Raw genomic sequence first — 12194 nt, 5'->3', positions numbered from 1 at the left:
GCTCGGGGAGGGGCCGGGGGGAAGGTCTGTGATGCTCAGGTTCACTGGAGGGAAGGGCCGGGCCCTGGGAGCTGTGGGGTCTGGAGCCCCGGACTTAGTGCTGGAATCACGATGGGGTCAGGAAGGGGGTGGAGGCCCAGCCTGGGCCCCCCGGGGTTGGGGAGGAGGGTCCAGGTCAGGACGGCGAGGTGGGTGCCGACGGGGTGGCCGTGCTGGATGTGCCCCAGGGCCCAGGAGGCGGCCCCGCCCACTGTCCTTCCGGCCTCTGGAATCAGGGCCTGATCCCCGGGGGGCTGGAGCTGGGACCGCTGTCCCTTCTCCTGCCTCCTCCTCCCATCTGTGTCCCCATCGCGTCCTGGGGAGACCTCAGTGACCTCCGGCTAGGTGACTCCCCGGGGCGGGGTTTGAGGGGGGTGGGGGTTGGGCCCCAGGACGTGCCGACGCCGGGCGGGACTCCGCGTGTGCTGGGGCCGTGGGGGTCTTCAAGAGGGAACGACGGGTCTGAGCGCGAGCGGCCGTTACGTAGAATCAGGCACGTTTGATTCGAGGTGCAGCGCTCGCTTCCCGTAGGGCACCCAGAGTGCGGACGACCGGAGGAATTGTGCGTCCAGACGGGCACTGCTCTGCTCTGACATGGTTTTTGTTAACGTGGTTGCGACTCGGAGTCGTACAGGGTAAACGGTTTTGAGATCCAGCCTCTTCGTTTCAAACCTCGTCGAGGTAGAACTGAAACAGAGAGTGGGGTGCGGGGACGGCAGAGGGAGAGGGAATGTCCGGCGGACTCTGTGTCCAGTGTGGAGCCTGACGTGGGGCTCGATCTCCCGACCCTGAGATCATGACCTGAACTGAAATGAAGAGTTGGACGCCCAACGGACGGCACCACCAGGCGCCCCTAAGCCGTGCATGTTCATGCCCTTTGGGGGACTTCATTCATGTGTTCGGGCCACCCCCAAGCCCGTGGCCCCACAGTCCCGTAACTGACGCTTCGTGCCCAAACACGTCCTCGGGGCCTTTCCTCATCTTCTGAGTAGTGCGACCTTGAGCTGTCCTTGTTTAAAGCTTCTCCTTTAGTTCACATTCACAGCTTCTTTGCAGGTGTTTCAGTGTTTCTTGTCATCCTTCCTCTGCGGGGGACCCGCTCGGGCTGTTTTTGTCATAAACGTCACCAGGACGAGCATTTCCGAGAGGGGGGCTTCGGTCTATGCTGATAACGCTCGTTCCAGCTTCGCTCTTGCTCTGGGTTTGGGGGTCCTCCGGGTCAGTGTCTTGGGGTAAATTCCCAGACGAGGCATCCCTTGGCCTACGGACGGGCCGACCCCAAGGGGCGGGTCTGCGGGTGGCTCTGCGGCTTTCCCGTCGCTGCGGGGACGCTGTGCGGGGCGGGGGGCTGGCGGCAGGGGCTGGCATTGGCCTCGGGCTCCTTTGACGTCGGGCGCGGCCGAACGTCTCCTCGCGGGCTTCGCTTAGTTGGCTTGTTCACGGTGGGGGCTTAAGGTGCTTTTCTGACTCTTTGCTGATGGTGGGTTCCCTGGGGTCGTCGGGACAGCGTCTTCCGATGTACGTTCTGTGAACCTTGATCCGGGCGCACGGTGGGCCTTTCACCTGGGGCCAGTACCGCGCGCGCGTTTCCACGGAGCCGAACCCGCAGGCATTTTGTGGTTCCTCCGTGGCTCGAGTGTGAGCTCTCTTCTCCTGCAGCAAACCTGCCATCGACCCGTTTTCTTCTGCGCTGCTGTGATTCGACTTCGACGTCAGTCTGCGGTTCCTCTGCTGAGTGGCCAGGCGCCTGGCGTCCCGTGTCCTCCGGCCACACAGAAGTGCTCCTTTCTCACACGGGGTCAGCTCCAGGCCGGGGCCTGCCCTCTGCTCCGTTTGGCTTCCTTCTCCGAGGACAGCTTCCTAGGGCCACAGGACAGGTGCTTGGAGAGGAAGCGGGGGAGGGGACGACCCTGTCCCGTGAGAGCCCCACCTGGACACCACACACGTGACGGCAGACACAAGTCACATTTTCCGTGTATGGGAAGCCCAGCCCAGGCTCTGGCTCTGTTCTGAGCTGTGCCCCACACTCCTCTCCCACCAGCTCCCTGGAGACGCTCCGTCCCCTCGCAACCCGGCAGGGAGAGCTCGGTACACAGCAGGTGCCCAGTAAGTGTGCGCTACTGTTCCTAAAGGTGGCCGCGTGGGGTTTTACGGAGCGCTGTACCTTGCTTGGAGATGACCGGATGTGCCAGGCTGCCCGGCCATGGAGGAGGCGACCGTCTCCAGCACAGGCGGGGGCAGAGGTGTGGACGGCGGCCGGCAGGCCCTGTCCATGTTGCTTCTGCGGTAGGTACGCGTGACTGGCAGGACAGGGTCCGCGGCCGCAAATCGCCCCACGTGAGGGCATCCAGGAGGCAGGACCTGAGCCGGAGGGCGGCTAGGACCACTGGGTGGTTCCGGTCTGCAGAGTGATGCGCGGTTTGCGGTGTCGGGGGGACGCTGGGAAGTGCTGGGGTGCCCTTAGCTTCTGTCATTACTTGTCACGAGTGTTGGATCTCACGGACGTGGTGGTTGTGTGACTTGTGATTTCACACGAAGCAGCTGGGGACTGGTCCGTCCCGCGGGGATTCGCCTGATCACAGCGGTGGCCGTGATACAATGGAGGAGAGCTCTTTCTGCCGGACGTGTGACCCGTCCAGCCTGCCAGGCCCTGGGGGTGGCAAGGGTGGGCTCTAGCTGCTGCTTCCAGGAAGCCCCCGTGGGGTTTTCCTCCAGAACCCCCAGCCCAGCCCCCTGCCTCCTACAGCTGTCCCCCGGGCTACAGTGGCCCTCAGAGGATTTGGGCCCAGGGTGCCCGAGGCTGAGGCTGGAGGCCAAGGACAGGGGCTGCGGCTGGGCCCCCTGGGGTGCGCCTCTTGGGGTGGGCCTGGCCAGCCGTGTCTGCAGCCCCGAGGGCTGGGCGGTGTTGGACCATGGTGCCCTCGCCTTCCTCAAGGACCCAGTGGGGCAGAAGACGGCCCCAGGCTCCAGGGCCCGCCAGGAGAGGGAGGGGCGGGAGCCCCTGGATGCAGGTGGAGGCGGGGGAGGGGAGGGTGCGGTACAGCGGGTGGACCCCTGTGGCAGGGCTGTGTCCCCGAGGGCCCTGGCTCCTTCGGGGGGTGTGGGTGCCTGGGCTCTTCAGCCCTGGGAGGACTCGCCGCGGCCGCCGCCTGTGGGCTGTGTGCTGGGGGTGTGGGATCCCAGCGAGGGGACCTACGCGCACCCACACCACAGTCGGCCTTCGGAGGCCCCGTGAGGGTGTCTGTCTTGGGCCCGGCTGGGAACAGGGACGTAGCCCGTGGCCGCCCTCCATGTGGGGTTCTCCTTGGGGCAGGCCGAGCGGGGCTTCCCTGCCACGGTGTCCCTGTCCTCCAGCCCCGCCTGGCCCCAGCTGCCTGTGTGTGGGTGCGGGCACTGGGCTTGGAGCCCCGAGCAGGAGTCCAGGCTGGGCTTGCCGTCTTTCTAGACCTTCAGGCTCCCCCTGCCTCCAGGCAGCCCTCCCAGATACCATATTAGCTTGCAGTCCTGGCTTCCTACGCGGGCGTGGAAGGCAGGGGAGCAGAAGCACACTGGCCAGAGGTCAGCCGTGCCACCTGAGGCAGGCTCCGAGCCTTCACTTCCTCCTGTCCAGCAGGGACAGGCCAGTTAGGCCCCCGGGAGGCCTTGCGGAGACCAGGTCTGACCCGACCGGATGGGCCAGGTGTGGCAGGTGTGCTGGGCTGGGTGGCGGGGTCTTGAGAGCTCAGCCGTGGGGGCTGAGGGTGGGGGCGTGTGGTGGGCAGGGAGAGAGCCTGCAGCCCGAACGAGACGGACGGACAGCGGTCTTTGGGGCGGGGCGGGGCGTGGGCTGGAGCCAGTGTGACCGGACAGGAGGGGCAGGACTGCCTCTGTCTAGGGGACACCTGGACTGTCCCGCGGGCAGCAGACAAGCCGGGCTCCCGGAGGCCCTGGCTCAGCTGGGGGGTGGGCACTGCCCAGAGCCCTAATTCAGGGGCCGTCTCTGTATGTTGGGAGTCTGTGAGTGTTGTCGGGCACCTCCATTCCCGCATCTGGGGAGGGTCCACCGTGCGGGGGCTCTTGTGGACCTGGTGTTGCGGGGGACGGGGTTCCCCGCTGTTCCCAGGACAGAAAGAACACCGGGGGGCCCTTGGTGGTCACTTCACCCGGAGGGTGACTTGGACACGCCAGGCTGCATGCCGGAACTGTGTCCAGCCAGTGTGGTGCTGCCTTCTTGGGGACAGACAGTCCTCCCATGTCAGGGCGCTGACCCCCGGCCACACAGAGCCTGGCACGTGGCCGGCCCCGACGCACCCCCCCATCCGCGGGGCCGGTCCCCGCTCCTGGCCCCTTGAGGTTCTGGCAGGGGTTACCATGCTCAGAGCTTTGGCAAGGTGACCGTCCCTGGGGAGGCGGGGTGACCAGAGTCTGGAAGAGACACGGAGGGCCGTTTCCCATAGCCCCGAGACCCTGACCTCGAGGAGGGTTGCCCATGAGTCCCCCCGGGACTGGGACCTGGGGAGGTTCCCGCCGCTTTGCCCCACCGCATCCTCTGAGTGAGGCCAGAGCGGCACCCAGTGGCCGTTCAGGGAACTGCAGGCCTGTGTCCACCTGCCTGCCTGGGGCCTGGCCACCCGGCCGGCCGGTGGGGACAGCACTGGCGGGTCTCAGCGAGGGGTCAGCGAGGAGTCAGGGTGCTGAGGCTCAGGCCTCTGTGAGTCGGGGTGGGCCGGGGAGTCGGGTTCGGCTGGGCCCCGGGTGCAGCCGCTGGGACAGGGTGAGCACGGGGGGCAGGGCCACGGAGGCCGCCCAATGACCCCCTCTCCCTCGGCAGACGGCGCCCCCCTCAGCGAGCTCTCCTGGTCGTCCTCCCTGGCGGTGGTGGCCGTGTCCTTCTCCGGGCTCTTCACCGTCATCGCCCTCATGCTGGCCTGTCTGTGTTGTAAGAAGGGAGGCATCGGGTTCAAGGTGAGGGCTGGGGGCCCGGGGGGTGGGGACGGGATCCCAAGAGTCGGGCCCTCTTGTGCCCACTCAGTGCTGAGCTTCCTCCCTCCTGGGGTCACCTGCAGACCATGCAGACCTGGGACTCCACAGCCTGTCCCCTGGGGGTGGCAGCGAACAGGAGGGGCCTGGAGGCTTTCAGGGACCCCAGCCCACTCTCTCCCCCACTTTGGGCCCCTTCTGTGTGCGCGTGGCCTCTGAGTGCTGTGCCCAGGTTGGGCACTCCCGGCCAGTGAGGAGGGGCCTTCTTGCGGAGGCCCCCGGGCTCCCGAGCCGGCGCGGGAGGGGCTCGCTTCCCCCTACTTGCTGGTGGGGGAGGTGCCCCGGTCACCCGAACCAGCAGCCGCCCAGACGCGCTGCCCCCGCACCAAGACCACCTTGCCAGCCGGAGTCACCTTCCTTTGGGTGTCTTCTGCCCCACGGGGAGGGGGCCGTGTGCCGGTGCTAGACCCCGGGGGGACCATGCCCGTGGCTGTTTGTGGAGCTTCGGCTAAAGGCACAGCCCTGTCTTCACTGAGGCTGGCCCCCGGGTTCTGCGCCCCAGGGGCCTGGGCTGGATCCTAGGGCGAAGGTCCCCTCCTGAGGATGGTGGCTGAGGGGCGTCCCGGGGGGCCTGCAGCTCTGAGAGGGGAGGACCCGGCGGAGAAGCCAGTGGCCGAGAGCCCCCGCTGGAGGCAGCCGCCCCCGCCCACATGGGCTGAGTTCTTGCTGACTTAGCGAACAGTGTGCTGGCCTGTGGTCAGGCGGTCATTCCGCGCCCGTCCCCTCCCGGGCTGGAGGGCAGATTCCTCGGCCTGCTGAGTTTAGGAGGGGCAGGGCTGTCCTGTGGCCCCCATCAACGTCGCGGGGCCCAGCCGTGTCACTCCCAGTTTAGAGAAACAGCCCCCCTGCTCTGGCACGCTGTGTCACGGAGGGGGGCCTGCAGAGGACGCCCCCCTGCCCAGCGAGGATGGGGACCTCGCCTTTGACAGAGGTCACCCTCCCAGATCCCTCAGGGTCTGCTTGGCCAGGCTGGGGCCCTGGGAGTCGCAGGGGCCATGCCCCCGCCCACGTTCACGGCTCCCATGGGGAGGCTGACCCGTAGCGCACCGTGGCGTGCGTCCCAGGTCCTGGGGCCCAAACCGCGAGTGAGGTCATGGGGGGCGGGCATGGGGGACCTCGTATAGGTCAGCTCCTCCTCAGGGCGCTTCGAGAACAAGGCCCCAAACAAAAGCCAGGCCCCGGCCCCTCCTACCCTTGCCCTCCTCACCTCCTGGAGAACATGGTGCCCAGAACATTCCAGCCCTAGCACGCCTGGGTGGGCGGGCCTGCCTGCACCAGGGGCTGCTGCCTCGTCGCTGGGGTCCAGGGCCGGGCACCCCCGTGGAGTCGCTGGGCGAAGGGGCCGGGCGGCAATGCTCACGCTGTCCTACTTGACCGCCCGCTGTGCTGCCACGATCCGGCGGGCTGCCCGGCGGCACCGTCAGGTATGGGCCGGGTCCGATGGGAGCGGAGGGAGCTGCGGCTGCTGCGGGGCCCCGGGGCGGGGAGGCGTTGCGGGCACCAGCCCCCTCCCCCCTTCCCCCAAGGTTCCGTCCTCGCTGGGTAGGGACCAGGACTGGCCCACAGGGACGCCAGCAGAGGGCTTCCGGAAAGGAGAGTCCCCCGGGGCACGCAGGGCCAAGGGACGCACCTAGGCCCCCATGGCTCCCGGTCTAGCTGCCTGTCCACATGGTGGGGGAGGGCTCTGGGCCTCAGATGCCCCCTTGGGCAGCGCCTTGTGGGCGCCAGGGATGGGGGCTGCCCTTGTTTCAGTAGGAGAGGATTTTTTTTTTGAAGGTTTTATTTATTTATTTGACAGAGAGATCACAAGCAGGTAGAGAGGGAGGGAAGCAGGCTCCCCGCAGAGCAGAGCGCCTGATGCGGGGCTGGATCCCAGGACCCTGAGATCATGACCTGAGCCGAAGGCAGAGGCTTTAACCCACGGAGCCCCCAGGCGCCCCCGTAGGAGAGGATTTTGGGACCCGGGCTCTTCTCTGGAGTGATCTCCGGACCTGGGGGCAGGGGCGCCCCCCACAGACAGGTGCAACAGCCGCATTTTGAAACACTCCAGTCACGTAGGGCCCAGCCCCAGGCTGCAGGTCCAGGCTCTTAGGGAGCCCTGGGAGCAAAAGCAGACGGCCTGGTCCAGGGCAGCCTGCAGGCAGATGGCTGTGAAGCGTGGTGGGCTGCCTGGCCTGGGGTGGCGATGGGGGTGGGGTCCTTGTTCTGGGCATTCAGGAATCCTCTTTGTCTGGAAGGGGCAGGCTGGGGTGGGGGATGGAGCCCCAGTGTCCGCTCCCCAGCCCTGTCCCTGAGGTTGGGATCTCTGGCTGCTGGGGGCGGGTGGCAGAGAGGAGTTGGGGGCCAACAGGAGGGGCCTCTTGGTCTCCTGCCTCTGGCCACACCCCTGCCAATGTGGGGCCAGCGTTGACCACTGGCGGGGGCGGACTGGGCTGGGCGAGGGGCTGCTGTCCGGGGGCTTGAGGACCCCTCCCCATGCTTTTGGGAGGAAGATCGCTGTCCTCTACCACCAACACAAGACAGACACCAGCTCTCTGTGCTCCAGGCAGCCGGTGTCTCTGGGGGAGGGAGGGGGCTAGGAGCTGGGTGTGTTCTCTGCCCGGGGCAGTGAGAAAATGGGCTGAAGGGGCGGCTGGGGGGGGCCCAGCTCTGGGTCAAGTCCCCAGCCCGCGCCGTCCCCGGCTGCAGAAGAGGTGGGAGCTCGGTGCTTTCTGAGCCTGGCCTGCACCCCTTGGTCCTGCCCCCATCCCTGGAGCCCTGAATCACTGCCAGCCGGGCACCCCCACCACTGCAGGAGTTTGAGAATGCCGAGGGGGAAGAGTACGCCGCCGGCTTCTCGGCACAGGGCTCCCCTGCGACGGGGGCGCAGAACGGGCCAGACGTGTACGTCCTGCCGCTCACCGAGGTCTCCCTGCCCATGGCCAAGCAGCCGGGGCGCTCAGGTGAGTGATCCCCTGGGAGAGGCCCGGGTAGTGTGCACAGGGGATGCCCGGGTTCCGGCCAGGCCTCTGGACTCAGCATCCAGTGCTCCCGGGGAGGGGGCGGCCACAGGCTTGTAGGTGCCCCCTTCTGGTGGGGGCTGGGGCACTGTGGACGGGCTTGGGTCAGCCTTCTGCCCACCACCTCACCCGCCTGGGAGCTGCTGGGCCGAGGGGCAGCTGTGGGCACCAGGGACAAGGGACCAGTTGCCTTCGTGCTAGGCGGGGTTACCCCGTGCTGGGAGGAGGGGCTCCTGGGCTGTCCCTGGATGCTTGACCCCAGACAACCCCCAGAGCACCGCCAGCCATGCAGGGACATGGGCTCCATTGTGCCTAGTGGGCAGGACCCACCTACTGGGGAGGGGGCTCTCTGGGGCCCCTCAGTGGGCGGGGCCCTGAATGGGCCTCTGACTCAGCGGGGCTGGGGCGGGAGCGGGGAGGGACCTGTTCCCACGGCTTCCTTGCCCTGTCTCCCGTTTGTTCCCCGTCCTGCCCCCCCACGTCCCGGCCACCCTGCACCAGGGTGACCCGCGAGGACAGATGTGGGTGCAGGCTGGAGGGGTTCGAGGTCCGTGTCTGAGCCTGTGAACCCCTCGCTGTGTGGGGGGCCTGTGGGGCTCCCGTGACGTCTCATCTCAGGGCCTCTCCCTGGAAGCCCCTTGGCAAGGCCCGGGCCCACCCCCGGCTCCTTCAGGGGCGCTGAGGGAAGGGGGTCAGGCCCTGCGGGAGCTGGGGGGACACCGGCCTGTAGTGGCGACCATGGCGCAGGCCCGTCCCACCTGCTTCTTCGAAGCCTTGCTGTCCGGTGACCTCCGCTCGGAAGCCCAGACTTCTTGGAGGCCCTGGTCTGGGCCACCAGGGTGTCACCTCTCACCGTCCAGCCAGCGTCTCCTAGGAACACGTCCGCGGCGAGGCGGGAGCCAGGGCCCGGGGCTCGAAGGCCCACTGCCGACCGGCCCGAAGCCCCTGCGGGAGGCAGGCCGCGGCGGGAGGCTCCCGACCTTCCTGGACGGCGCACTCAGAGTCCATGCCGACCCTGGACGCTGGTCACTAGTGGGGAGCCGGGGGTCATCTCAGGGACACTGCCCCCCCAGCCTCGGCCTGTCGCCCATAGGCAGTGCCTGGGACCGCGGCTTCTCCCCCCCTCAGGGCACTGTCCCCTCGGGTGGGGATCTGGGACCGGGACACAGCAGTGCACCCCGTTTCTGGGGAGGGGAGAGGTTGCAGGTGATACGGGGGCAGCCCACGTGGAGGTCAAGGGTTAAAGACGTGCATAACAAGGTCTACCCCTCGAGACTGTGGCGGGGGAAGGTGCCGCCAGCGGGGGGCGAGGAACCCCAAGGCTCAGGGCCCAGAGGACGCCCCCCAAATTCTGCTCAGCATTAAGGTCAGCCTTCCCGGGGAGCAGACCCCAGCTCCAGGCGCTCCTGGCATTCTAGGCCGCACCCTGTCCCGCTGCGCCCTCAGGGCGGTTGGCGTGGGAGCAGAATTCGGGGAATTCCTGGGGCACAGGGGGCGTGAGTGGGCTCGGCAGCCGTGGCCCTTCCTCCGGGCCCTCACTGACCCTTCCTCCCTGCTGACCTCACCCAGCCCAGGCTGCAGGAGAATGGGCCCAGTGTGCTCCGTGCAGGGCTGTGCCAAGCAGCGTCGGACAAAGGGCCCTTTGGTGCTCCTGGTGCTGGAATGCCAGCCTGCGGCAGGGGTGAGGGGACGGGCCGCTCTGGTGCCCTCCCCCCCATGGGCTTGGCCCCGGCCATACTGCCTGCCTGGCCTTGCCTGGGCACCACTCTTGGCTCCAGGCCCCGCTGTCTTCAGCCCGGTGTGTCCCTGTACTTCGGGGACCAGCCTTCCCAGACCCTCCCGGAAAGATGCCCGCATGGGCTTGCGGGTCCACGGCTCCCTGGGGCAGCAGGCACCCTGCCCCTGATGGCAGTCCGCAGCCACGGCCCCGCTCTGGAGGGTGTAAGGCAGCTCCCCAGCACAGGCTGAGCGGACAGCTGGGAAGGGCGGCCGGAGGCAGCGACGGCCCGAGCTGGGGTTCCTGAGCGCCCCGTCCCGTTCCAGTACAGCTGCTCAAGTCCGCAGACCTGGGCCGGCACAGCCTCTTGTACCTGGAGGAGGTGGGCCGCGGCTGGTTCGGGAAGGTGAGCTGCTGGCCCCGGGCAGGGGTGGGGGTGGAGGGCACTGGCAGTCAGAGGGACAGGGTGGAGACCTGCTTCTCTTGGGAGCTGCCCCAGCCCTGGGGTCCCCTTTCCTGCTGGTCCCCTTCCTGGGGCGTCCCTTCTGTGCAGGTCCTGGTATCAGGTGCTGGGAGGCGGCCCTGAGAACGCCGGGTTGGGGGCAGCGTCTTGGTCCTGGCTTCTCCCTCATGCCCCGCCCGGGGATCCCCTCTTCCTCGCGGCAGACCAGCAGAGAGCGCTGGGAGGAGCTGGGGGCCTCGGGGTGACCACACGGGGGAGAGAACCTTCGGCGGAGAGGGTTCCCGGGAGGGGCACGGGACCCTCCTGCAGACGAGCTCGGGGGGTGGGGGAGCGAGGAGGAGCAGGGGCCGGAGGCTCTGCCTGGGGGGGGCCGTGGTGACGCGCGCCCCCGCAGGTGTTCCTGGGGGAGGTGAACTCGGGCACCGGCGGCACCCGGGTGGTGGTGAAGGAGCTGAAGGCGAGCGCCAGCGTCCAGGAGCAGATGCGGTTCCTGGAGGAGGCCCAGCCCTACAGGTGGGGGCCCCCCGGGGCCGGGCTCCTGCGGGGAGGGGGCGGGGAGGGGGAGGCTGCGGGGCACGGGGCCCTGGGGACACAGGCAAGCTCTGGCTGTCCCTGCTCCTCCCCCACCCCCGCAGAGCCAGCCCCCCTCCCTGCCCGCCCGCCCCCTCCGGCCCTGAGTTCGAGTCAGGGGGGCAGCGTGTTGGCTCCCGCAGGGCCCTGCGGCACAGTAACCTGGTCCAGTGCCTGGCACAGTGCGCGGAGGTGACGCCCTGCCTGCTGGTGATGGAGTTCTGCCCCATGGTGAGTGGCCGCGCCCCGCTCCGCCAGCGCCCCTCCGTCCTTCCGTCCGCGGTGGGCAGGAGGGGGGCTCACCCTCCCACAGGGGCAGATTGGCTGAGCTGGGGGCGGGGGGACCTGGGCGCCATCCTCCCAGAGGCAGCCCGCGGGGAGGGGGCGACCCCACATCATGGGGGCAGGTGGCCGCTGCGTCTGGGACCCCACTGCACCTGTCTGGTGGAGTCAAGACGCTCTCCTGTGAGCCGCCTGCCACCGCTTCTTTGGCCTCACGTGGCTGGGATGCCCCCTGTGAGATGCCCCTGGGGTCCCCTGCCCTACCCTTCCCGACTCCAGACCTGCTTGGAGCTGCCCGTGGCCGACCGGCACCCTGAGGCCCACAGGGCCGCACTGCCCGGTGTCTGGACCCCTGGTAGAAGCTGTGACCTCCTGGGGCTTCCCCAACATGGCTAGGCCCCTCCTGGAGCAGGCAGTGTGCGGTGTCCCGCAGGTCGGGACTCGCCAGCTGTCCCTCTGGTCACCTGCCCTGTGCTCCCTCCTGGCTGGGCGTCACGGGGCCTGTCTGATGCTTGAGAGCAGTGAGGGGGCAGGCACGTGGGCCCGGTGGTCTGCACCCAGGACGGGGTCTGTGGGGACCACAGAGAAAGCGTCCCCTGTCCGTGGGGTGGTCCCACTGAGGGCTGGCCACTGGGGGGCGGACTCGGTGGTGGCTCCCTGGGCTGTTAGCGGGTCCTCTGTGGGGAGGGAGGAGCTGGGGGGCAGACTCGCAGGGTCCCTGCTCCCCACTGGCGGGTGACGCTGCCGCCCCTCCTGGCAGGGAGACCTCAAGGGCTATCTGCGAAGCTGCCGGGTGACGGAGTCCCTGGCGCCTGACCCCCTCACCCTGCAGCGCATGGCCTGCGAGCTGGCCTCCGGGGTCCTGCACCTGCACCGCCACAACTACGTGCACAGGTGAGGCGGGGCGGGGCTGCTGGCTCTCTGCCGCGGTGGGCCCTGCGCAGGCGGGTGCCAGCTGCCCTCCTGGGGCCTTATGTGAGGGCTTGGCTGGGTTCGTCTTCATCCGGCCTTTAGGGACCTGCTGCAGAGGCGTCTTCTGGAATAAAAGACGGGGGCGTGGTGGTGCGGGCGACATGGCCTGGGCAAGCTCACAGCAGGGCCCAGG

At 68.3% G+C, this 12194-nt stretch overlaps 1 protein-coding gene across 1 annotated transcript in view; it reads left to right on the top strand.

Moving 5' to 3' along the window:
- Positions 1 to 12194, top strand: part of AATK (apoptosis associated tyrosine kinase) — a 30424-nt gene that overhangs the window by 9596 nt on the left and 8634 nt on the right. Inside the window, exons 2-7 of the mRNA XM_045984015.1 lie at positions 4850 to 4983; positions 7853 to 8000; positions 10101 to 10180; positions 10632 to 10750; positions 10951 to 11038; positions 11850 to 11983. Coding sequence (XP_045839971.1) covers positions 4850 to 4983; positions 7853 to 8000; positions 10101 to 10180; positions 10632 to 10750; positions 10951 to 11038; positions 11850 to 11983 — 703 coding nt within the window. The remainder of the gene's footprint in view (positions 1 to 4849; positions 4984 to 7852; positions 8001 to 10100; positions 10181 to 10631; positions 10751 to 10950; positions 11039 to 11849; positions 11984 to 12194) is intronic.

Source organism: Meles meles, chromosome 18 (assembly GCF_922984935.1).
Source record: "Meles meles chromosome 18, mMelMel3.1 paternal haplotype, whole genome shotgun sequence".
NCBI lineage: Eukaryota > Metazoa > Chordata > Mammalia > Carnivora > Mustelidae > Meles > Meles meles.
This window is presented reverse-complemented; position numbering and strand designations above follow the sequence as displayed.